This window comes from Rhinolophus ferrumequinum (assembly GCF_004115265.2).
Source record: "Rhinolophus ferrumequinum isolate MPI-CBG mRhiFer1 chromosome 15 unlocalized genomic scaffold, mRhiFer1_v1.p scaffold_54_arrow_ctg1_1, whole genome shotgun sequence".
Lineage (NCBI taxonomy): Eukaryota > Metazoa > Chordata > Mammalia > Chiroptera > Rhinolophidae > Rhinolophus > Rhinolophus ferrumequinum.
The window spans coordinates 3516972-3541332 of NW_022680357.1; the positions used below are offsets into that span (position 1 = coordinate 3516972).

At 60.1% G+C, this 24361-nt stretch overlaps 2 protein-coding genes across 16 annotated transcripts in view; one reads left to right on the forward strand and one right to left on the reverse strand.

The window, feature by feature from the left end:
* MAPK8IP3 (mitogen-activated protein kinase 8 interacting protein 3) overlaps positions 1–22750 on the forward strand; it is a 44975-nt gene extending 22225 nt beyond the window's left edge. For 9 of the 15 annotated variants that reach the window (XM_033101332.1, XM_033101341.1, XM_033101333.1 and 6 more), the window contains 27 exons: positions 1398–1644; positions 2409–2511; positions 2760–2878; positions 9645–9656; positions 10584–10601; positions 11915–11972; positions 12280–12432; positions 13375–13456; positions 14765–14895; positions 15446–15502; positions 15584–15754; positions 16544–16670; positions 16831–16926; positions 17061–17219; positions 17833–17998; positions 18266–18448; positions 18539–18728; positions 18824–18943; positions 19022–19102; positions 19189–19256; positions 19381–19529; positions 19957–20128; positions 20206–20319; positions 20517–20555; positions 20712–20891; positions 20980–21129; positions 21211–22750. In XM_033101332.1, the coding sequence (XP_032957223.1) occupies positions 1398–1644; positions 2409–2511; positions 2760–2878; positions 9645–9656; positions 10584–10601; positions 11915–11972; positions 12280–12432; positions 13375–13456; positions 14765–14895; positions 15446–15502; positions 15584–15754; positions 16544–16670; positions 16831–16926; positions 17061–17219; positions 17833–17998; positions 18266–18448; positions 18539–18728; positions 18824–18943; positions 19022–19102; positions 19189–19256; positions 19381–19529; positions 19957–20128; positions 20206–20319; positions 20517–20555; positions 20712–20891; positions 20980–21129; positions 21211–21332 (3267 nt within the window). In that variant the 3' untranslated portion in view covers positions 21333–22750. The remainder of the gene's footprint in view (positions 1–1397; positions 1645–2408; positions 2512–2759; positions 2879–9644; positions 9657–10583; positions 10602–11914; positions 11973–12279; positions 12433–13374; positions 13457–14764; positions 14896–15445; positions 15503–15583; positions 15755–16543; positions 16671–16830; positions 16927–17060; positions 17220–17832; positions 17999–18265; positions 18449–18538; positions 18729–18823; positions 18944–19021; positions 19103–19188; positions 19257–19380; positions 19530–19956; positions 20129–20205; positions 20320–20516; positions 20556–20711; positions 20892–20979; positions 21130–21210) is intronic. The other 6 variants (XM_033101334.1, XM_033101339.1, XM_033101345.1 and 3 more) reach the window with 2 other exon arrangements.
* Positions 22751–22759: 9 nt separating this feature from the next.
* Positions 22760–24332, reverse strand: NME3 (NME/NM23 nucleoside diphosphate kinase 3). Its single transcript, XM_033101357.1, is given in 6 exon segments — positions 22760–23209; positions 23317–23429; positions 23508–23609; positions 23721–23851; positions 23950–24259; positions 24261–24332. Coding segments are annotated over 6 exon segments (846 nt in total). The 3' UTR covers positions 22760–23091.
* Between the last annotated feature and the right edge of the window lie 29 nt (positions 24333–24361).

The window sequence follows — 24361 nt, forward strand, 5'->3', positions numbered from 1 at the left end:
TACGAAATTCCTAGTGGAGAAGCCTTAGAAGCCTGTTAAATGAAGCCAGAAATGGCCATCCAGGGAGAGGCAGTGACCTGCCCTGGGCCTGGCTGTGACCAACCAGGTGGGGAAAAGGCTGATCTCAGAAGCTTCCCAACCAGCGCTGGTTCCTGGTCACCTAGAGGCCAGCCCTTCCTAGTAACAGGCCGGTGTGGATTGGTCTCAGCATTCATCCAGCTTTATATAGAGGGCCTGACACCCCCTCGTAAGCCCCCCCCCCCGTTGGAAAGGTCCCCTGAAGTGTGCCCTCTGAGGAAACCATGTGACCCAGCACCAGAGAGTGACTGGAATATGTACCACGAGCCGCCTCTCAGCGGCACCCCACGCCAGGAGCCTCAGCCCCACCTGAGGCCATGCTCCTTCTCAGCACCACAAAATGGGGACCGGGGGGCCGAGGGGAACTGCCGCCCACAGGCTGCCGGGAGGCTCTGGGGCACCTGCTTGGGTGTGAGTCAGGGTTATTGATTTAATAGAGGAGTGGGGGCTGTTTTTATTGCGATTGTCCAATCGTTCCATTAGGAAAGACCGCAGGAGAAGTACGTGTTTGTTTCAGGTGTTTATTCAAATAGCGTGTGTTCTCTCCATGAGATCCTTACGGTTAAGGTTGTTGATTGCAGTTTTTAATAATCTGGTCTTTTTTGACTCCTGGAATCCTTTGGGGATGTCCCGTTCTGTGGACGTGGAATTTCAGTCTGATTGTATTTGCGTAGATGTTTAGGACAGACTTGGGTCCAGCTGAGCCATGGGGTTAAGCATTACAAGTCCTCTGGTGTCTCTCTGTTTGGGAGGCCACGACGGGTAGAATCCGGGAGGGGTGCACCCCTCCACAGCCTCTGACTGTGGCCAGGGCAGGAAGCAGGACACATGCGCGGGGGGGACAGCCCGCCAGTGCCACACAGAAGAGTGATCAGTGGAGCGGGAGGCCTCCACCCCAGCCCCGTTAGAACCCTCTGCCCACCCTGGGCTGCAACTTGTTTCTGAACACTCGCTGGCTGCAAAGGGTTGCCTGCCACATCCGTGTAGCGTCATGTCCATCACACGCGCGATCATCGGGGAGTGTGCCAGCGGAAAAGCCCCGATCCAAACCATTTGAATACGGTGGCAGCTGCCTCCAGAAAGCCAGCAGCAGCAGCTGGATGAGCCAAGTGACTAGGCCATGAGGAAATCAGCCGGACAGGAGACGGTGGGAGGGGTCCTCCTGTCCCTTGCAGTTGGGGCATTGTTTTATTGTGGCCAAGTGGCAAAGAAGCCGAGCGAGGGGGCCTCATGCCTCTGCGGTCTGCCTGGTCTCCCCCGGAGCCGCGGGGGCACTGACCCGCCCAACGAGCTTCCCCCGCTCCTGTGTTTGGCCCTAGTGTCCCCACGATGAGATGTCGGAGTCCGGCCAGTCCTCCGCGGCTGCCACGCCCAGCACCACGGGCACCAAGTCCAACACGCCCACGTCCTCCGTGCCCTCGGCCGCAGTCACGCCCCTCAACGAGAGCCTGCAGACCCTGGGGGACTACGGCGCCAGCTCCAAGAACAGCAAGCGGGCTCGGGAGAAGCGCCACAGCCGTAATATGGAGGTGCAGGTCACCCAGGAGATGCGTAATGTCAGCATAGGTACTGCGGCCCCTGCTGGTCCCTGGGCTGTGGAGTGGGGCCAGGCCACCCGTCCACCCGTCCCCCGTCCACCCGCCACCACTGCTCTCTCACCCTCCCGGAGAGATCGCTCCCTCCACAGATTGTAGTTTGGTAGATATGTTAGTCCTCTGGGGCCGCCATCACAAACACCGCACACTGGGCGGTTTGAACCACACACGTTTCTTTCTGCTCGTCCCGGGGGCCAGAAGTCAGAGATCAGGGTGTCGGCAGGGCTGGTTCCTCCTGAGGCCGCTCTCCTTGGCGTGTCGATGCCGTCTCCTCTGTGTGTCCGTACATGGTCACCCCTCTGTGTGTGCGTCCCCTCTTCTATAAGGACACAGGCAGATGGGATCAGGGCCTTGTTTTACCTTCATCACCTCTTTAAAGCCCCTTTCTCCAAATATGGTCACATTTTGAGGTCCTGGGGGTCGGGCCTTCGACATACGAATTTGGGGGACACACAGCTTCTAACAGTAGCCCGCCGTCACCCAGCAGACACAGCCTAACTAGAGACAAAAGAAAAACGTCAGGACGTTTGGTGTGTTCCGATGAGATCCCGAGAAGGACACACAGTTCTCAAGGACGTCCCCCACCCACCGCCAGTGAGGGAGGATTCCTTTCCTGACACTCTCTGCCTGCTGGTGGTCTAGCGGGGGTCTCCAGCCACGGGGCCACAGGGCACCCATGAGTTGTGCAGGGAACTGCCAGGCAGCCCCTGACCTCGGCCCCACTGTGTCCCCCAGGCATGGGCAGCAGTGACGAGTGGTCTGACGTTCAGGACATTATCGACTCCACCCCCGAGCTGGACATGGGGCGGGAGCCCCGCCTGGACCGCACTGGCAACAGGTATTCACCGGGCCCGGGGCCCAGTGGACTGGGCATTCACTGTGGGAGTCGGTGCCCTTGGGGAGGGTGTCCCCACAGCCTCTCCTCGCCGGAGAACGTCTGGGGCGCTAACCGGCCCTCTCCTGCCCTGCGGGCACCTGCACAAGCAGTGTTGGCATCAAGCACCCGTGGGGGGTGTGGGAGAGTCCCCACACGAGGCCTGTGATGCCGCCCACTCACTCTGCCCTCCCCGCCACGTGTCCCCGCAGCCCGACCCAGGGGATCGTCAACAAGGCTTTTGGCATCAACACTGACTCCCTGTACCACGAGCTGTCCACTGCAGGGTCCGAGGTCATCGGGGACGTGGATGAAGGGGCTGACCTACTAGGTAAACACAAGGGACCCCAGCGCCCTGGGGGTTTTGTTTGTAATGAAAGCAAAGTCTCTGTCAGCTGTGAGCTCGGAACTTCTTGTTCCGGTTTGATTGAGATATAGTTCACACACTGTAGAATTCAGCCACTGACAGTATATAGTTCAGTGGGTGTGTGGGTGCTCAGAGTTGTGCCACATTTTGTCACCCAGGAAGAAACCCATGCCTATTTGTACTCAGCCCCGGCTTTGCCCCACCCCCTCTGAGCAGTCCCCTTGCTAGGACCGCGTGGGGAGGATGGCGTGGGTGGGGAGGGTGGCGTGGCCGGCTCCTCCACTCCGCAAGGAAAGTGCCCAGGCAAGGTCAGCGCTGCAGGTCTCCACTGAGCTCCCCACACCTGGGTGTGAGGCGTGTGCAGAGCCAGCTGCCTGGTGTAGTTTGCTCCTCGTCCTCCCTCCAGTTCTGGGATGGCCACTGGGCATGCAGAGCCCCTGGCTTTTGCCAGGTGGCTGCTGGTAGCCGAGGGCCGCCTGCATGGCTACGAGGCCAGACCAGGGCCCTGGGGTGCGGCAGGCGGGAAGTCAGAAGTTTCAACACAAGACTCTCTCAGTGGGGTTCAACCTCCTCCTGCCCCCAACTGTGTGTCCCCCCCCACAAGCTCTGGTGGCCCCTGACCCCAAACACATGTCCAGAGTCTGAGTCTTGAGAAGCAGCCCGTCCCCAAAGCGCTGCTGAGAAGAGTTCCAGGACCTCAGGGGCTGCAGCTCAGCGCTCCCTCCCCTCTTAACACCCCAGCAAGGTGGGCTTCAGGCGCCACATGTGGCTGTGTTGTCAGGGGAGCGGTGGTTCTGTTGGTCCTCACCCCACACCAGGCTCCCCTGAACTGGCTGAGAGAAAGGAAGGGGCTGAGAAAGGAAGGGGCTTCTCTCCTCATTGCTCGGGAGGAAACAGCTTCTGGCCCCAGGCAGCTGCCTCCCCTGTGCATGTGGCAAGTCAGGGTGCTACCGATTGCGCTTCCGGTGTCTTTGAGGGCTGCCCTCTATGCGGCATTATGGTCCATATTTTGTCACCCGCTGCCCGAGCAGGCAGAGCCATCTCACACGGAAGACTTGTTATTGCTCGTCTTTGTGGGGCTGTCACTCCCTGATCATCCCTGATGACCTTTTGCCACCAGGGACTTGAGGGCGTCTTGGAGCGGGTCTGGGCTCCTTGCTCAGCCCCTCTGTGTGGACAGTACTACCTCCAGTGGTTCAGCTGCTTTCCGGCTGCAGACGTTGCCCCGCCTGCATGCAAGTTGCCCCACCTGCATGGAAGGGTCCTGTTGGCATTTTCAATCTGGCAGATTGTCGCTTTCTTTGCTTTGGGGCCACCTCTTGGTTGTTTTCATAAGTTGGTTGTCTTACTTGGAGGGGGGCATAGTTATGTGGGCGTTCAGCACCAGTTGGAAAAATGATCCATGCCTATAATAATCAAATAATATCAGAAATTGCCCAGGAGAGAGTCAAAGCCAAAGGAACCTCCCACGCTGTGATGAGTGTTTTCATGTCTTGGTGACACCCTCCCAGGTATCATAGATCACAGGGGACGTGGGTTGTCAGCGCATGCCCGTCCTTTTCTTTGTGGGTGGCGTCCCCGCTTCTCTGGACCCCCAATATTCCTCGACACCCTTGAACTTTGTTTCCCGCGTGTGACTGTAAGTTACCCAATCAGTTTTCTCTTGGTTCTCATTTGTGCTGTGTGAATGCTGCTGTCACAGATGCTCCTGGGCTTCCGTCTTTGCCCACAGCTCTGATGATTTCTTCCGGATTTGTAGACGTAGAACCCCAGGGTGAAGGGTGTGAATGCTTGAGGGCTGGCAACACATGGCTTCCCCAGAGAGTGCCTCCCTTGGCTTTGTGCTCACACCAGGAGGCCCGGCTGTGACGTCAGACAGTTGTACCTACTGGGCTGGCTGTGGCCATGGGAAGGCCACAGGTTGGCAGAGGTAGAAGGCACCGGGCTCAAGGTTGTCACATAGTCGCCACACGGAGTCCCCGGAGGAGTGCCTTGTAGCCTGGGCCACACTTGGAGGGCCTGCCGAGGGCGGCACTGGAGAGCAGGTCCTGGGATGGCACCTCTCGGGAGAGAGAGTCTCGTGTGTGCTGAGATCTGACATAGCAGGTTGTGATGAGCTCGTGAACTTTGCGGAATTTGATAAATAGATAAAAGCCTCCTCCCTAGAAAAGCACACAAGCAGGTGACATTTGCGGACGCCAGGTCGGGGTCTGCGGGCCCCGCTGGGCGTTCCTGCTGCAGCCCAGGAGCCCTGGAGGGAGTCTGACGCCCTCTGCTGGCCAGCGAGGGGTGGGAGATGGGAGGCGGGGAGGGGAGGGAACCCACTGCACTGCCCCTGTTTCCAAAGTAACACCAGCATTTCATGGCCTTGGCCACCATTAATCCATTAGGCTGTTCGTGTCACCATTTTATAGGTGAAGAAGCTGAGGTCAGGGAGGGTGAGATGAAGTGGCAGCGTCAGGATTCGAACCCAGGTCCCACCCGGAGTGGCAGCCCTGACTTCGACCGCCCTCTATGCTATTTTTTAAAGAACCTCATTGAGTGAAGTTTGACACCGTTCGATTCACCCACTTAAAGTGTACAATTCAATGGCTGTGAACATATTCAGAGTTGTGCAATCATCAGCACATAACTTTAGAACATTTTACCCCCCAAAGGAAACCTGTAGTCAGTAGTCACCCCGGCACCCACTCTTGTACTTCCTGTCTGTGCATCTGCCTGTTAAGGACATTTCTTATCAGTAGACCTCTTTTCCTATCTGGCCATGTTCAGTTCGCATAATGCTGTCACGGTTCATCCAGCTGTGGTAGGTGGCAGAACTTCATTCCTTTTTATGGCTCAATAATGTTCCATTGTCTGCATGGACCACCTTCCATACCACTCATACACAGATGGACGTTTGGATCGTTTCCACTTTTGCCTGTTGTCACCGATGCTCCTGCTGCACTTTTGGCCCCTCCAAAAGTGCACGGTTCCAGCCTCCTCACGACTCCTCACATCTGTGGCCTCAGGCAGAGCTGTCCTCTCCCTGCGGCGCCCGTTGGCGCAGCGCCCCCTGGCGGGCCTCTCCATGTGACCAGCCCCTAGGGGCTGTTGGACGCTCAGCGCGCGGCCACCTCCTGTGGTCATGGTTGACTCTCAGTTCAGGTGGCATCGCTCCAAATGTAGTGATGGGAGGAAAAAGCTAAGAACTAGAAACTCCACGTTAGTGAATTTTACCTGGAGACCACCTTGACCGAATGGTAACTAAGGATGGAGTTGCCCACTCTCAGTTGGGTGTAACAGGTTCCTGAAGGATAACAATGTCTGAGGAACCGCCTGGGGTCAGGTCACGAGCACAGGGCGTGCCCGGCACGATGTTTTCAGGAGAAGGCCTATAACCAGTGCATCTCATGGGGATTTGTTCTGAGGATCTGAAAACCAAAACCTTTGTCTCGTATGGTGACAGAGCACGAGTCACCGCACGCTCCGCACCTCCACTGCAGGGTGGTGACCATCGTGAGCACGGCTTGCTTCTGGTTGGAACGAGCCCCTGCTCTCGGGGTGATGGACCTTTTGGTGTCTCTCCAGAGCCTCGAACACAATAAGCAAGTGCACATCAGGCAACCTTGGCGACCTGAGGAAGGTCAAGGGCTGTTGTGACCTGTTGATGAGGCACCCAGAGCATGCAGGGGGCCTGCTCTGTGTCTGACAGGGCGGAGGGATGCGCTGGGGTCTGCTCCAGTCCCCACGCCTGCGGGGACCCTGTCACCAGAGTGTGGCTCAGCGAGAGTAAATGTCACTGACCTGGTCCCCCATCACCATGTGTCTGGTGATACCTTTTGAAGCAGTGAGTACCTGGCCCGAGGTTCCCTGTGTGGCTGCGAAATGGGGAAGGGTCTGGGCCAGGGGGTGGCTCTGTCAGTCTTGGTTTTGTGACAGTTTTCACAGTGGAAAGATCCTAGAATTTCAGAAACACATTAATTCTCTGGCTAAGCAATGAGGTAGGTGCTTCTTCAGGCAGTTGGCATGGCTGGTGGTGACATCCTCAAGCTCTGAATGCCTGCATTGGCTGTCCCATGCCTCTCTTGCCATTTGGACTGTGAATTCCTTTAGCAGAGAAAGATGGAAAAGGACCCCAGGTAGACATGTATTTCATTGAACTCACAACACAACCAATTGTGTGATACACCATTATTTTAGAAATCTCTAAGAAAAAAAGTTGCTGCAAATTAAACTAGAACATGCCATTGATTATAAAACCCATTTACAAGTTCAGAGATGTTAAGGTATAAAATGTGCATCTTAGAATATAGTCATAACTGGGGAGTAAGGGAATGAATACTTAGTGACCACTTAGCAGGTGCCGGGTACGCTACCGGGCAATTTAACAACAAGCCTGTGCCAAGGAGATCACATCTCCTTTTCACAAATGAGGAAACAGAAGCTCAGAGAAGCTAAGCAACTTGCCCAGCATTACTTAGTTAGAACCTGAAGTTCCATGCAGGCTGATCCAACTGTCGTTCTACTCTGCTGCAAGAGAGTCGAGGTTATTACATAATAACCAGCCCTAGAAAATGTCTAGAAATAACCCTGAGAAATAGACACACCTATATAAAGAGAGTTAGAAAACATAATTGAAGAACATAAAAGAGGCCTCACCTAAATAGAGAATTATGACCCGTTCTTGGTTCTAAAGACTGAGCTACGGAAAGCTGTCAGATGACATCACAGAATTCATTCAGGACCAGTAGAAAAGACCCACACAGTTGAGTTTTTCTGGAACTTTATGAGTGGATTCTGAAGGTCATTCAGAAGAGTAAATGCTTAAGAATAACCCAGAAAATTTTGAGAAAGAACAAGGTGACAGGATGGCTATTCCAGATATCAGAACATTGCGTAAAACTCTGATGATGGAAAGAGGCAGCAATAAACCAGTGACTCTGTGAGTTCCTGGCCGGAGAGCTGAGGACAGACCTGGAGCCATGTGGGAAATCACATATGATAAGGGCAGCATTTTAAGTCGTTGGAAAATGAGTGGATTATTCCATCTATGTACTGGATTAGTTGAACAGCCACTTGGAGAAAACTGAAGTCTGATCCCAACTTCACACTATACACAAAAGTAATATCGAGGTGGATTTAAGATTTTAACAGAAATACAAGGGTTATCGAGCTGGAAGAGCATTGGAGAACGTCTTCATAATCTGGGTCTCTGCGTAGCCATAGCCATAGAGGAACACGGTGACAGGTGTGACTACATGAAAATTAAGAATATATGTATCTGAATCTCCATAATTAAAAGTGGAAGAAGTCAAGCACGGCAGAAAATGGGCAGATGATAAAATAGGAAATTCACAGAAGGTAAGCAACAGACCTATGAAAAGACGCTCAATTTCAGGAATCATACAGAAGAAAATGAAGAGAAAATAGAACTCTTTTTCCTGAAAAGATTGACAAAAACAAAGCAGGCTCTGTTTCACCCCGCTGGTGGAAGGTGATTTGTATCGTCCGGTGGAACGCCACTGGCAATGTGGGGCAATTGTGGCTGGACCACAAGTTCTCGCACAGGGTCTCCTTGCCTGCACGCGAGGCTGTGCACTGTTGCGTCCTACGTGATCGTGCAAAACCGTAAATGCCCTAAATATCTGCTGTAGTAAACGATGGGCCAGTCCTCTACAGAAATACGACAAAGCTTTCAATGTGATCGTGGGTCTTCCACGGGCATGGTCCTGCGCGAGTGTTGGTGGAACTAAGCAAGTTGCCCAGGAAGATGTGTGATTGTGATTTTGGTTTTCAAAAACTGATGTTTATCTAGAAGGGGGTCTGAGGAAGAATATCAGGTGTTAACAGTGGTTGTCCCAGGAAGAAGAGGGGACAGAGAGGGCACTTTTGAATTGGTGCACGTCTTTATTTGTATTCCTACAACAATTTATGTATTTTGTCATTTAAGTCAAGTGACTTTTTATACCATTTCCTTTCTGCGTGAAATGAACCAGGTGGGACAGTATTGTCTCATCAAATTTTCAGCTGGGTAGCAGAGAGCTTTCTGGACCCACTGAGGATGGCACATGCCAGCCCCACGCGTGCCAGCCCTACCTCTGCTCTTTTACTCAGTGTTTTTCTCCCCACACAGTGGGGCCCTGTGTCCTGGTCACCCCTCACCTGAGGCTGCATGACCTTCCCAAAAGACCTGGGCTAGTCAGGGGTCCCCGCAACGCCAGCTGTGCATCTGGGGTTCGCTCACTCAGCTCACTCACTCTGAGGGGCACTTTTGTGACCGGACGCCCTTGGCACCACCACACCCTACCCATGTGCAAGCACACACACGCATCTGCACACACACACACACACACACACACACACACTCTTATCTTTACAGACCTTAACCATCCGTCTGTCGAGGGCTGGCCCTCCTGATGGGTGGAGAATGGAAATAGAGCGGGAGTGAGCAGGCTTTAGAGTCCCACCCCCACCCCCGTTGGGCCGGGCGCTCTAGGCCCCCCAGGGCCTGAGGGCCGTTCTGTTCTGGCCTTCCTTTTCCTTCAGGGTTTCTGCCCCCAGTGGGATTTGTCCCCCACACGCCTTGTGACATCTGCTTACACTCTCTCCTGCCCTTCAACATGGAAATGGCTGATCATTGTTGCTTTTTCTTTAATAAGAATTTCTTTATTTTGTTGGTTTCAGTCACCAATTGACCTTTGTCACTTCCTTTCCCCGTCTTTTTGTGCTTCGCTGGACATGGCCCCAGGGGAGTTCTCAGGTGTGTATCGCTCCTGTCTGTCTGTTTGGGGCCCCCTCTCCCCCACAGTGGAGTCTAGGTGGAGTGGAGTGATGATCCAGGGACACTCCCTGCTGCTGTCACACTCCAGTCACCGCTGGCTGTGCAGCCTGCCCCCTCCTGAGTCCGTTCCAGGCCACTAAGGCACACGTGCTTTTGCTCACCAGCCTGCTACTGCTCAGAAGCTTATTTTGGTTTGCTCCCCTAGCCCACTGACAGTGACCTTGACATCTGAGGGAGGAGCTGTGCCCTGACCCCGTCTTCTGAAAGGCTGAGAATCCCCCAGGGCCGTTTTGTAAGGTTCTGTGGAGCCCTTCGAAACATTGGACAGTTACTTGGACAAGGCCTGCAGGCCCAGTTCTGCAGTGTCTCCCCTCTGTCAGGTGCACCCTAGAAGTCAGGGGTCCCGTGAGGCCCCCACCAAGTACAACTCAGGGGTCCTCCCCCCATGGGGCAGGTAGGCCGGGCTCCTGCTCTCTCGTCTTGCCTCAGGAGGCTCTGAGGCCCCGCCCCCCCAAGTGCAGCCTCCACAGTGTCCAGAGACACTTGGTCCCAGGTCCAGGGCACAGCTCTCCCTCCCTGCAGAGACTTCTCCCGTCCTTAACCCACCCCTCACCCCAGGGTTGTGATGTACGATGTCGGTACACTGCCTTGCCCTTCCACCTCTCCACCAGTGCTCTGGGCCTGGTGATCTGTACAACCCAACGATCAACTTTCCAGAAGGAGTAGCTGGCTCCCTCCCATCCTGCTCCTGTGTCCACCCCTAACCCCAGCGAGAAGTAGCCTTAAAAGAATCTCACCTGTTGTCCACACGGGCTTAACGCGCTTGTTTTCTCTCCCTTGCTCTCTCCTGCTCCTTCCTCCCACCCTGGTTGCCCATCTCCCGTGGGACCGGGACCGCTCCCATAGTGCGCGATGATTTTTTTGGTAAGGCCACGGCCCTGATTCTGTATGTGTTTGTCCCGTGTTGGGCTGCCTGTGTCTCCCCGACACCTTCTCATGCTTCGTGAGCTGTCTACTTGGTTCTGTGGTCGGGCAGTGGTGGGATCAGCAGGGCCTTCCGGGGCAGGTTGGGGGGTGGGGACCTCCGCCAGCCTCCCCAGTAGCCTCCCTCAGAGCAGACCCGTGGAGAGCTGAGCGGGGACAGCCCTAGCGTCTCTGAGCCCCCATAAGCTCAGGGCCGACCAGCCCCTGGATGCGTCCCGGAACCCGTCTGGGGTGAGCCCGGTGCCTGCTGTGTCCCATCGAAGGGGGAGACAGGCCCCATGTGAGGCCAAGAGACGAGAATGGGGACAGGCGGAGCCCTAGCTGAGCACACCGCATGCCTATGGCCTCACGGTTGCGTTTGACCGTGGAGGGAAGTGAATAGGACTCGGGTTTGGGGGCCATCCCAAAGGATTAGATTTGGTGCTTTGGGGGGGTTTCGCGCCATGCCTGCAGAGAGCTGTCTGTGAGGTCTGCTTCGGGGCCGGTTACAGAGGAGCTGGGTCAGCCGCTCTGGGCACTGGCCCCAGGGAGCACTGTCCTTCTCTACTTTCTCTTCTGCCTTCTGCTGACCCCACTGCCTCAGGTCAGGTCACGCCAGGCCTGCTCCTCGCCCAGGTGGAGGGCTGCGCCTGCCATGGCCCCATCCCATCTCCTCGGCCAGGGGTTCTCTGCCTCTTGTGCTGTTTTCTCTGGTCCTATCACCAAACCTCCAACCTCCATTCCCCTGGGGGGCAGCTCTGAAAGGGATCTGTTTCATGACAGGCCAGGAAACCACAAGGTCGGGGGAAAGAGCCGAGGTGCTGGGAGGGGGACAGATTGAGGGGGCAGCACAGAGACGATTCAGGGTCGGCTCCAGCTGGTGTCGTCTGGGCCCTGCTGGTACACGGACTCCATGTCGGCAGAGAGCTGTGGGGAACCAACCCTGAGGTCCAGAATGTAAGCCCCGGGCTGCTGGGCCATGAAGGCAGTGGGGACCTACTGTGTGCCCCCCAGAGGCCATTCTGGGGCCCCCCGGGGGTGCGCACGCAACAGGTCCATCCCTGGCTGCATTGCGGGGTGGAGAGCCCACCGGCAGGTCTGCTGGGCCTCCCTCTGCAGCCTGGCTTCCTCCAGGTCGGGCCTCGTCCTTATCCCCTCCCGCATCAGCCCTCCCAGGGTAGGCTGCCCCCGGGGTTGTCTGTCACTCTGAGGCCGGTGTGGTGGTATCAGCGTCTGGCTGCACCAGGCACAATGCATCGCACGTTTTGTTTCAGGGATGGGCAAGGAAGTGGGGAATCTGCTGCTGGAGAACTCACAGCTTCTAGAAACCAAGTAAGAATGATCTTCTCCAGCGCGCGTTCCTGAGGTAGCTCCCGAGGGTCTCCCCGTGACAACCTTGTCAGCCCAGCATGGGTGGCTGCCCCAGGGACGACCTGGACTCACTAGGCTGAGCCCGCCCCTCCTGGGGGGGGATGGTGTGGTCACTGCCTTTCCCAGGGCATGTAGTCACCACCTTTCACCCCGTTCTGGACCGGATGTGCCTTCTCAGACACATAAGTGCGGGCGGACCCCTCTGGGACCCCATCACCTAATGTAAATGCCGCTTCACGTGGACTCTGGTCCTTCTGCCTTTTCAAAGAAATGCCCTGAACGTGGTGAAGAACGACCTCATCGCCAAAGTGGACCAACTGTCGGGAGAACAGGAGGTGCTGAAGGGGGATTTGGAAGCCGCCAGGCAGGCCAAACTAAGGCTGGAGAGCCGCATCAAGGACCTGGAGGAGGAGCTGAGGAGGCGAGCAGGGCTGGGGGCGGGTCTCCCGGGAGGGGAAGAGGGGAGTGCGGGGCTCCTAGAGGAGGCGGGGCCATCTGGTGTGGGGGGTGGAGTCAGATCCCCGCCCCGCCCTCCTCTGTGTGTTCCACCGGCATCTCTTCTGCCAGGTATACCCAGGGAGGTCATTCCTTCCCAGAGTGGCTCACTTTGCATGCTCACCTCTCAGCCTCTGGCTCCTCTCTCAGTTGTCACTCATGTTTGACTCCACCCACCCAGCTACTGTGCTCTTGCAGGCCCCGCCCCTTTCCTCTCTGGAATCCCCCAAGAGGGATGGCTGTCCTGTCTTTGGTGCCCTTTCCGTGGTGGCTGAGCTGGGCCTTCCTGCTCTTCTCACACCATTATGTTTATCTAGGAGGAGGGTGGGGAGGATTGAGTGCTGGCTGCCCGCCATACTCCACACTCCGTTCTGCTCCCCAGCCCCTGAACAGCCGAGGTTTGGCCATGCAGCCCAGCTGGGAAGCTCTGGGGTCTCCTCCCAGCAGCCTACGCTTCTCTATAGCTTTCCTCTGCAGATCCTCACCCCATTCTCCCCTGGTGGGAATGGGGAAGTGTGAGAGGAGAGCCTCAGGCAGGTGGCCTTCGTGCCTGGTTTGTGGGAGAGGGAGCCAGACCTGAAGCCGGCGCTCCCATGCCCAGGACTGTAGCTGGCTCTGCCTTCCCAGCAGCACTTGACTGCTGAGGGGAGGTCCTGTCCCTTGGCCGGAGCAGGCAGGACAGTTGTCTAGGCGTCAGGGCATCTGTGAGCAGGGGTGCGGGGCCACCCCTCCGCAGGGCACTGGCAGGGAGGCTCGGGGCCTAGAAACGGAGGGGAAAGCACTGAGCCTGGCTGAGAGGTGGGACCATCTCTGGGCAGGTGCCCAGCAGGCCGGCCCTCAGCCCTGCCTGGCTTCCTTTTGGCCACAGAGTGAAGTCGGAGGCCATCATCGCCCGCCGTGAACCCAAAGAAGAGGGGGAGGATGGAAGCAGCTATCTCTGTACAGAATTGGTATATTCCACTATTAACCTGTGGGGCACGGGATGGGGTGGGTTGGGGGCAGAGTGCGGTGGGCTATGAGGGACGTCCTCATGCCTCTGGCCTCTGAGCCCCCCTCACCCCACATGTATGACAGCATCCCCAGCAGCATGCTCCCCAAACCCGGGATGTGGTGAAATCCAACCAGCCCCGCTCAGCCCCAGGTCCCAGTGGACGCATTTTGCACGGTCACGAGCAGGGTCTCCCCACCTACGCGGTCCAGCTGCCGCCCCGTACGCTCCAAACTGCAGAGCAAGGCAGAGGAAACAGTGTCCATCACCACTGTCCCAGACAGAACCGCTTGAGTAGCTGAGGCTCTGTGAGGCCCGCGGACTGTTCGTCTGCCCTCACCTCCCCACCAAGGTGCACGGCATGTTCTGAGGAAGGTCGACCCCTCTGCTGTGTGTGTGGGGGCGGAGGGGCGCACGGGCAGGCACAGGTCTTCACCCCAGGTGAACTTTGGACATCACTCACTACTCATTAGCTGTTATTGTCGGGGTCATATGACGCTCGCATCGGGATGCAGCCCCCACAGCAGGCACTCGCGAAACCGTTGCTGTACCTTTTGCCCATCCTGTGCAGCCCTCACTCCAAATACTCTAAGAGAGACACAAAGCTGCAGGTGAATTGTGGAGCTCCCCCAGGCCCCACCCACGTGGTGCACGGAGGAGGTGCCTGTTCGGCATCCCTGCCTGCTTGTGTGGGGCCTGGGCTGCATGTGGCAGAGGCCACGTGGGGAGGGTGCAGGCCCTTACTCACCTGGCAGCTCCTCGTGGGCCCCTTGGCCCTGAACCAGCCTGTGGTGGCCTGGGGCACAGCTTCGCAGAGTAGACGTGGTCCTGCCACAGAACCGCCAACAGCAGACCCCTCGCAGATCCCCCAAAACCTCCAGCATCCAGCTTGGACGTGGTGACCCCACGTCCTGCTCACAGGACCTTCCCTAGAACCTCTTCCTGTGGTTCTACCTTAGACCAGTCCTACCTGTTAGTGTTGAGCAGAGGCATTGGGGTTGGCCCAGTGTCCAGGGCCTTGTAGGAAAGTCACTGCTGTGTTCCTCAAGTGTATCCTGTGAATTCCTGGAAAGAAGGTGGCCCTGTCGGCAGGTAGACTCCCATGTCTCCTGTCCCCCTGCCATGCCCTCCCCACCCGTTTGCTTGAGAGTCTCGGGGCATCCACACTTGGATTGGCCCACACCCGTGGCATGACCTGGCCTCCAAGGGCACCAGACTGACCTGCCAGCCGGCCCCTCGCTGGCTGAACAGCAGCACCTGTCCCCTGCAGGACAAGATCCCCATGGCACAGCGCCGCCGCTTCACACGGGTGGAGATGGCCCGCGTGCTCATGGAGCGCAACCAGTACAAGGAGCGGCTGATGGAGCTCCAGGAGGCTGTGCGGTGGACCGAAATGATCAGGTGGGTCCCCAAGCCGCCCGCAGGGTCCCAGAGACTCACTCCCATCTCCACGTGTGAGCCACGGTCGCTGTAAGGAGGTCCCGTTGATGGAATTGAGGCTGACCTCAACCCCACCTCCCTCTCTTCTGGGAGAATTAGAAGGGTGCTGGGCTTCCCTGGTGGGAGCCTGCAGGGAGTCAGGGGAGCTGGGCCTCTGCTGCAGCCCTGACCTGGCAAGGAGATGCCGACTGGGCTAGTGTAGGGCTGGGGCACCTGGGGGCTGGTGTGCCAGGGCCCCTCTGGGAAGCTCTGACTGACTTGCCCAGGATTCCCTCTTCTCTGATGCTCCACTCCAAGTGTGTCCGGTGCGAGGATACCCAGTAAAGGGGGTGAGAGGGGACCCAGCGAGAGTGGGACACAGTTGGATTGGGCAGAGCCGGTCTTGGCCATGGGTGTGATCAGATTGGGCAGTGGGTGGGGCCTAGTGAGGTGGGCGTGGTCAGGCGGGGTGTGAGGGGTGTCAGGCTGGGCAGTGGCCTAGCTGGGCCCCTTCCTTGCCCCTCCCTTATAGAGCATCCCGGGAGCACCCGTCTGTCCAGGAGAAAAAGAAGTCTACCATCTGGCAGTTGTGAGTCGGGGCACTGGGCTGGGAAGAGGGTGAGGAGGCCCATCCCGGGCCCACCCCTCACCTCCTGTGCTCCGCTGGCAGCTTCAGCCGCCTCTTCAGCTCCTCATCCAGCCCCCCTCCAGCCAAGCGGTCCTACCCCTCGGTGAACATTCATTATAAGTCACCCACCACAGCTGGCTTCAGCCAGCGCCGAAGCCACGCCCTGGGCCAGATCTCGGGGGGCAGCCGACCCCTGGAGTTCTTCCCTGACGAGTGAGTGTCCCACCCCTTCCTGCACCTCCCCCTTGGCCAGCACAGGGGGAAGCGGGGCCCAGGGGTGCTGAAGCAGGACCTGCCTCGCCTGGCTGCTCTGGGCCTGTCCTATGGGGTGGGGTCCGTCCCCCCAGTGGAAGGACCCTGGCCGAGGCATCAGGGCTCGTGACCCCTCCAAGCACACATTGTGCACCCCTCCACCCCTGGGGGGAGCATTGGCTGTCCCTCTGAGTTCCCCAGGGTCCCTCCTCTTAGTCCCATGGGGTTTGGCCCTCACTGCTGTCAGCAGCCGGTTCAGGCCCTTCCCCAGGCTGGTCTGCACTCCTGTGCCCCACAAGGATTCTTGGAGCTGACAGGAAGCTGTCCTGCAGGCTTGGGTTTCCTCCTGGGGAATATGTTTCTGTTTGTAACTTTGTGTTTTCCTTCATTGTGAAACCAAGAATTAGGTTCCAGGGTTCCAGGGTACAAGTGGAGAATTCTGTGCCTTGTGTCAGAGATCGTGGAAGTTTCCCTGGGAAGGCCAAGGGGGAGGGAAGGTGCACTGGCCCTTAGTGACGGGGACAGCAGGACGGCCACCTGGACGTGGGCAGGTGCTGGGTGTGGTCTCCAAGCCCAGTGCTGGGGAGAGCCACCCTCGCATCAGATGAGCATCCAACTGGGGCAGGAGCCAGGAACAGACAGGACAGGTCCAGGAGGGAGAGCTTCCGGGGCCTCGGGCGCTCCCTGCAGGCCGGCCTGTGGGACCTCGGATCACCAAAGACAGTGTACTCTATGGTTCCCCCCGCCCAGCGACTGCACCTCCTCCGCCAGGCGGGAGCAGAAGCGGGAGCAGTACCGCCAGGTGCGCGAGCACGTGCGCAACGACGATGGGCGGCTGCAGGCCTGCGGCTGGAGCCTGCCGGCCAAGTACAAGCAGGTGCTGCAGGGCGCAATGCACGTGCAGGGCGTGGGGTGGGGGCACAGGGCGGGTCCACAGCCTGAGCCCCAGTTCTGGAGGGATGGGGAGCTGAACCGCTATCCACGCACCTGAGCCGCCCCAGGCCTCGTGCCCACGGCACCTCTGCCTGTGGTTGCAGCTGAGTCCCAATGGGGGCCAAGAGGACACTCGGATGAAGAACGTGCCTGTCCCCGTGTACTGCCGCCCTCTGGTGGAGAAGGACCCAACCATGAAGGTGAGCCCCGGCCTGACAGGATAGGGGGAGAGGCGGGGAGAGGACCCCACCCAGAAGCCGAGTCCAGGCAGGTTTGGGAATTTGGGGGATGGCCCTGTCACAGGTTGGCAGCCCTCACGCCCCTGTCCTCTCAGCTGTGGTGTGCCGCGGGTGTCAACTTGAGTGGGTGGAAACCAAGCGAGGACCATTCTGGTAATGGAGTCAAGCCGGCACCAGGCTGCGACCCTCTGACCTGCGACGGGGAAGTGGAAGGAGAGGCCAAGAGCAACCACACGTCCCCTGAGAAGAAGAAGGTCAGAGTGGCGGGCGGGGCCAGGGCTGCCTCTCCGTGAAGTATCTGATGGCCGGGCAAAGCCAGTCTGCTGCCGTCTGCATGCTCAGGCTGCGCCCAGTGCCAGAAACAGAGGAGAGCTGGGGACAGTGCCCCAAGACTGGGCTCATGTAAGGCTCCCTGCCCCTCCCTAGGGCAGGCCGGGCCTGAGCTGCCCCTGGTCCTGTAGCCCAGCACCCAGGAGCCAGGAGTTGTGGCAGGCAGGGAAGCTCAGAGGGGCAAACACTCAGCAGGCAGGTCCCCTAGGGGCTTCTCTCTCCTGTACGGACCACGTTTCACTGCCTGTAGCGGAGCAGTGGAAGGGGCTGAGCAAGGAGAGCAGCAGGAAACGCCTCACACTTGCAGTTCAAAGCTTCATTTTATGCCCCGGCTTGATTTGGGGGCCATGACTTAATGGCTCGGAGCCCACAGTCTTCTCCCGTGTAAGTGAGACAGCATGTGCCAGCGATCTAGATACAAAGTGCAGTTCTGAGTGCTCGCCCTCCTGGCTACGGGAAGGATAGCCGTGTAGGGCAAGGCTGGGTCCTAACGACACCCACGCTCGGGCACCGGCCTTGTCCCCCGTGCTCTGACAGGCAAAGGAGCTCCCCGAGACCGATGCCACCTCCAGCCGGGTGTGGATCCTCACCAGCACCCTGACCACCAGCAAAGTGGTCATCATTGATGCCAACCAGCCAGGCACCGTCGTGGACCAGTTCACCGTCTGCAATGCCCACGTCCTGTGCGTCTCTAGCATCCCCGGTGAGTGCTGCCGGGTCTGAGCCGGTGCCCGGGAGGGTGGACGAGGAGGAGGCCTGCAGAGTGGCACCTGCCTCCTGGGACACACTGTGGGCACACGGGAGCCAGTGGGTGCGTGTCCAAGGAGGGGCTCAAAAGGACGCTCACCCGATTCGAAGGGGGGGGGCCTCAGCAGGCAGCCCCCATCTCCTTCCCCACCCCATGGGCCCTGAGCCCTGAGTGCAGTAGTGACTCCTCAGTGTGGGGTGACGGGGCTGTGACTCCCCACAGCGGCCAGCGACAGCGACTACCCTCCGGGGGAGATCTTCCTGGACAGCGACGTGAATCCCGAGGCCTCTGGTGCAGACGGCGTGCTGGCCGGCATCACCCTGGTGGGCTGTGCCACGCGCTGCAATGTGCCACGGAGCAACTGCTCCTCGCGAGGGGACACCCCAGTGCTGGACAAGGGCCAGGGTGAGTCCCGGGCCGTAGCCTGGGAGCCGCCTTCTCTCTGCCCCCTTGTTCCTCCCCCTGCCCAGCCACGCTCACCCCTCCCTTCCACAGGGGAGGTGGCTGCCGTCGCCAATGGGAAGGTCAACCCATCTCAGTCCACGGAGGAGGCCACGGAGGCCACGGAGGTGCCTGACTCTGGGCCCAGTGAGGCAGAGGCAGCTGGGGTGCGACCCGGGCCCCTCACGGAGCACGTCTTCACCGACCCGGCCCCTGCCCCGCCCCCCAGTACCCAGCCTGGCAGGTGGGCTTTCTCAGATGGGGCAGAGATGGAGGGGAGCGGAGGCTGGCAGAGGTGGGTGGGGACAGGCTTCCATGGAGCCATCATCCTTTCCGCAGTGAGAATGGGCCAGAGGCCGACTCGAGTGGTGTGCAGCCCGAGCCGGAGCCCAGCGGAGACCCTGAGGGGACCAGCAGCAGTGCCGCACCCACCATGTGGCTGGGGGCCCAGAATGGCTGGTAGGGGGGGCCCTGGGGGCAGCGGTGGGGGAGGGCCCCCTGGGTGAGCCCCCTGCCCACCTCGGCCTCCTCCTGCAGGCTGTACGTGCACTCAGCCGTGGCCAACTGGAAGAAGTGTCTGCACTCCATCAAGCTGAAGGACTCCGTGCTGAGCCTGGTGTACGTGACCCCCAGCTGAGGGCCGGGCGTCGGGAAGGACCGAGCACGGCCCAGCCTGAGCCTGGCTCACCACTTTCCCATTGCAGGCACGTGAAAGGACGAGTGCTGGTGGCTCTGGCCGATGGGACTCTGGCCATCTTCCACCGAGGCGAAGGTGAGGCCGGGCAGCAGTGGGCAGGTGGGCGGCACCTGGTGGTCCTGGCGGGGTGGGAACCACCCTCACTGTACGCAGCTGGGGCCCGGGCCAGGCCTGAGCCGGTGTGGTGGGCTCTCTGTAGACGGCCAGTGGGACCTGAGCAACTACCACCTGATGGACCTGGGCCACCCGCACCACTCTATCCGCTGCATGGCCGTTGTGTACGACCGCGTCTGGTGCGGCTACAAGAATAAGGTGCACGTCATCCAGCCCAAGACAATGCAGATCGAGGCGAGTGCTGGCGGCAGGGGCTCCGGGGAGGGAAAGGGCTCCTGCTGCGGGCATGGCTCCCGACACACCTCCTACTAGGTGTCGGGGGCTTCGTGGGGTCAAAGGAAGCGCACTCAGGGAAGTGACTCGTTTGTCCAAGGTCACAGGCAAGCAGAGGTTGTGAGTGACACTCACATGTCGCTGGGTTGTGAGGGACAGTCTGTCTGGAGCCCACCTGCTGCCTCACACTGAAATAAGTCAGGTTGACACCTGTGTGGGCTCCACCTACCTACGCTCAGAGGCCCGGGGGTGGGCCCAGGATGTGGGGCGACTTGCTGGCGCTCCCCTAGGAGCCTGGGCCCTTGGGAGCAAATCAGAGCCAAGCGTGGGCTGCGGCGGGTTCCGCCCCGCGCCCCCACCCCGGCTGACGGGCTGCTGTTACCCGCAGAAGTCATTTGACGCCCATCCACGGCGGGAGAGCCAGGTGCGGCAGCTGGCGTGGATCGGCGACGGGGTGTGGGTGTCCATCCGCTTGGACTCCACGCTGCGGCTGTACCACGCCCACACCCACCAGCACCTGCAGGACGTGGACATCGAGCCCTATGTCAGCAAGATGCTGGGTGAGGCTGCGCTGGGCTGAGCCTGGTGGGGCAGGGGGGCCAGCGGGTGGCACTGACCTCGCCCCCCTCGCCCCCAGGCACCGGCAAGCTGGGCTTCTCGTTCGTGCGCATCACCGCCCTGCTCATTGCGGGCAATCGCCTGTGGGTCGGCACCGGTAACGGCGTCGTCATCTCCATCCCACTGACCGAGAGTGAGTGACCCAGGCATCTGCAGAGATGGTGACGGCGGCTGCTAAAGGGCGTGTGGCAGGGTTCCGGGGCGGGCGTGCTCTGCCAGGCCACACTCAGGAGGAGGCCGGGCTGCCCTGGCCGCAGCCATCCTCAACCTGCCTGTCCTATAACCGCTTCTCTCCTCTCCCCTCTGTGCTCTGCCTCTCGCCTCCCTCAGCCGTGGTCCTGCACCGAGGCCAGCTGCTGGGACTCCGAGGTAAGTACAGAGGCCCGCCTCCCGCTCTCAGAAGGAAGCCCCCCGCCAGAGGTGCCTGCCCCAAGGCACGGGCCCCAGGAACGCCCCACCAGCGGGCACTCTCCTACCCTCCACCCTCAAGGTGGGCTCAGCCCTTCCGGGTCTCTCTCTCCCCAGCCAATAAGACATCCCCCACATCTGGGGAGGGGGCCCGCCCAGGGGGCGTCATCCACGTGTATGGTGATGACAGCAGCGACAAGTCGGCCAGCAGCTTCATCCCCTACTGCTCCATGGCCCAGGCCCAGCTCTGCTTCCACGGGCACCGTGACGCCGTCAAGTTCTTTGTCTCGGTGCCAGGTAAGGGGCTGGGTCCTGCAAGGCAGCAGCTGTATCCTCCCTTCAGGGGGCTCTGGCTGCCCTGCTAAGGTCCCTGTACCCGTGACAGGGAATGTGTTGGCCACTCTCAATGGCAGCGTGCTGGACAGCCCATCCGAGAGCCCCGGGCCCGCCGCCGCTGCGTCAGACCCAGAAAGCCAGAAGCTGAAGAACGTGCTGGTTCTGAGCGGCGGGGAGGGCTACATCGACTTCCGCATAGGTGAGTGGGCACTGCCCGTGGGCCCCAGGGGCTCCCAGGGCACAGCAGGGGCCGCCCCTCACAGCCAGCTGCTCTCCCCAGGTGACGGAGAAGATGACGAGTCGGAAGAGAGCGCGGGGGACATGAGCCAGGTGAAGCCCATACTGTCCAAGGCTGAGCGCAGCCACATCATTGTGTGGCAGGTTTCCTACTCCCCCGAGTGAGGCGTGGCCTCCACCGCCCCTGCCTGATGCCACCGTGTACATACACCCCGCCCCACCCACCTGCCACGGGCTGCCCCCTGCTGTCAGCCCCTTTCTAATCTCTCAACCTGCAGCTTTCACCTTAGGTCCAGCCCAGGGGCCGGCAGGGGGCGGAGAGCTGCAAAGTGGGTCTGGCTGGGAGGAGGGGGGCGTGGGTGGGAGGGAAGAACCTCTGGGACACCCTTTTCCCAGCAGCTCCTGGCTGGCCCCCAGCCCAGTCCCAGGGCACTGCAGGGCCAGAATGAGGCAGAGTCCTGGGGTGGGCTGGGCCGGGACAGACCCAAGGTGGCTCCCAGCTGCACCCTGGGCTCCCCGCTCCCATCACTCACTCCCTGGATCCCCAGGGCAGGAAACAGGGACTTCACCTCCAGGTCTCCCCACCTGAGTCCACTTGCCTTTGCCTGCTGTACGCAGGGGTAGGGGGTCCTTAGGGAGCTGGCCCGGCCACTAGACCTTGCCCCCATCCCTGCCACCCCGGGCACTGGCATGAAAGCACGTAACCAGACTCCATGGGGCAGCTGTTTGAGAAGACAAACAGATGCCCTCATCCCGTTCAAACCCTGATCCTCCTGTTTGGCAGGCTCTCACCGGCTCTCACTGACCCATGTCCCCTCCCCCCTTCCTGGGCAGAAGACCCACCTTGTAGGAGCATACCCTGGAGTCCTGCCCCTCCTGGAAGCCCCTAGGGTGAATTTCTCAGGCTGCCAGGGCAGGCCCAAGCCTCAGGAAGAAAGGGGGGCCCTGGCCTCTCCTGGGGTCAGTCCTAGGATGCAGGCATAGCCTCAGGGTGATGGGGAAGGTGAGCTCCTGGGCCTGCCTGCCAAGCAGTCTCCAAGGAGCCCAGCTCCCAAGACACACTACTAAGTGCCTTGGGCTGGTGGTGTGGCCTGCTCCCTTGAGGGCAACCGACAGGCTAACAACAGAGGCCCGAAGGGCTAAGGATAAGGGCCACCTCCCCCAGCTCTTAGGAGTGTGCGCCCGCCAACTTTGAAGGGCATCGCCCTGGACTGCTGCCTCCCCACCTGCCCAGGCTTTAGTCCTGCTCCAAAAGGCACTGATCAGGGCAGCCTCGTGCCCTGCCGTCCACCCACCTCCCACCAGAGAAGCACAGATCTCGGGCAGCCACCCCACAGCCCAGCCAGACACCACTGCAGTCACATGCCGCTGCAGGCTTCTCCCCACCGCCCTGCCACTGTCCACTGTGATGTCCGTCAAGTCCTTTGTCTGTTCCCACGGGGCCATGAATGACTCGGGGGTTATCTGGGGTGGGTGCAGCTGGGAGAAGGGGCTGGGTGACAATTCTCCTCAGGCTTTGGCCCTGCAAGCAAACCCGTGTATCTGCTCTGTATGTAATAAATGTCTTAACATGGTACCCCAAACCAACATGAGTGAGTACAAGGGTTTTCTTCAGTTTATTAGAAAAAGAAATGCTGGAGCAAGCTCAGTGCCAGGGTTGGTGCCCTGGTACATTTCCAGGCATTTTCCAAACAGTCGCATGCCGGGCTGGGCAGACCCACCTGCCCTGTGGGAGGTCCTGAAGGGATCCTGTGATACCTGTCACAGAAGGGGTGTTCTGAGCACCACCTCCGGGGCCTGGAGGGTGCCAAGTGAGCCACAACCTATTGCAGCACGTCTGCCCTAGAGGCCCCGGGCACCCGGCCTTGGGTCCTCTGGCCTTGGGTCCTCTGCCGCTGCAGGAGGCCGGGTCCCCGCGGCTCCACTACTCATACAGCCAATGCTCCGTGCTGTCCTCCCAGCACATGAGCTCCTCGGGGCGGAACCAGAGCGCTATCTCACGGCGGGCGTTCTCCACAGAATCGCTGCCATGAATCACGTTCCTGCGTGGGAGAGGCGTGTGTCAGCGCGGGCAGGAGTCCCACGCAGCCCAGTGAGGGGAGCTGCGACGCGCGCTAAGAACGTCCCGAGGGCCGGGGGCCGGCCTTACTTGCCGACCTCGATACAGAAATCCCCGCGGATGGTGCCGGGAGGCGCGTCCGCAGGATCCGTGGCTCCGATGAGAGCCCGCGAGATGCGCACGACGTTCAAACCCTGCCACACCTGCGGACGGGGACGGCGACGCGGGGTCAGCGCGCGGTCGGGGCGGGGTCAGCGCGCCGCCCGCCCTCCGGCACTCACCATGGCCACCACCGGCCCGGAGCCCATGTACTTGACCAGGCGGCCGTAGAAAGGGCGCTCGCGCAGCTCGGCGTAGTGTTCGCGCAACAGCTCCTCGGAGGCCTGCGGAGGGAGGGGGCCGGCTCGCGAGCTCCAGGGCCCCGCCCCCTCCCGTCCCGCCGGGTCCCCCCCCGCGCCCACGCCACCCCCGCGCCCCCCCGCCGCCGCCCCTACCAGCACCAGCTTCAGCGCCACCAGCTTGAAGCCCTTCCTCTCTAAGCGCCGCACGATCTCTCCCACGAGCCGCCGCTGCACGCCGTCGGGCTTCACCGCCAGAAAGGTGCGCTCGTGCACGCCGGAGCAGGCTGCGGGACCCGCGGGACCGCGCGCGTCAGGCCCGCCCGCAGCCCCACCCCACCTGGCCCGGCCCGGCTCAACCCCCGGCCCCGGCCGCGCCGCTCACCCGCGGGGAAGAGGTTGGCGAAGATGGTCAGCACCAAACAGATCATGATGGCGACGGCGACTGAAGCGGAGCGCAGACTGGAGGGGGCGGGGCTTGTGTTTAAAGGGGCCGCAGCCCGAATCCCCTCGTTCCCGGCCCCCTGGCGCGGCTGCCTCCGTGGGTGCGGCGAGGGTGGGGGCTGACGGAACGCGGACTATGCGGTGAGGCCGTGCCTTGTCCACGCTCACCCCAGAATCTCTGCGGCCACGGGGCCCCCAGACCTTTCTGCGACGGCTGCATCTGTACCCCTTCCCCCCAATCCGCTCAGGTGTTCCCATCCACCGAGCCAGATTCACCGCGATGTCAGCTTTTTTCACCCCACTCTCCAGGAGACAACCAGCCATGGTCCCCCAAACTCGAAGGTACTACAAAC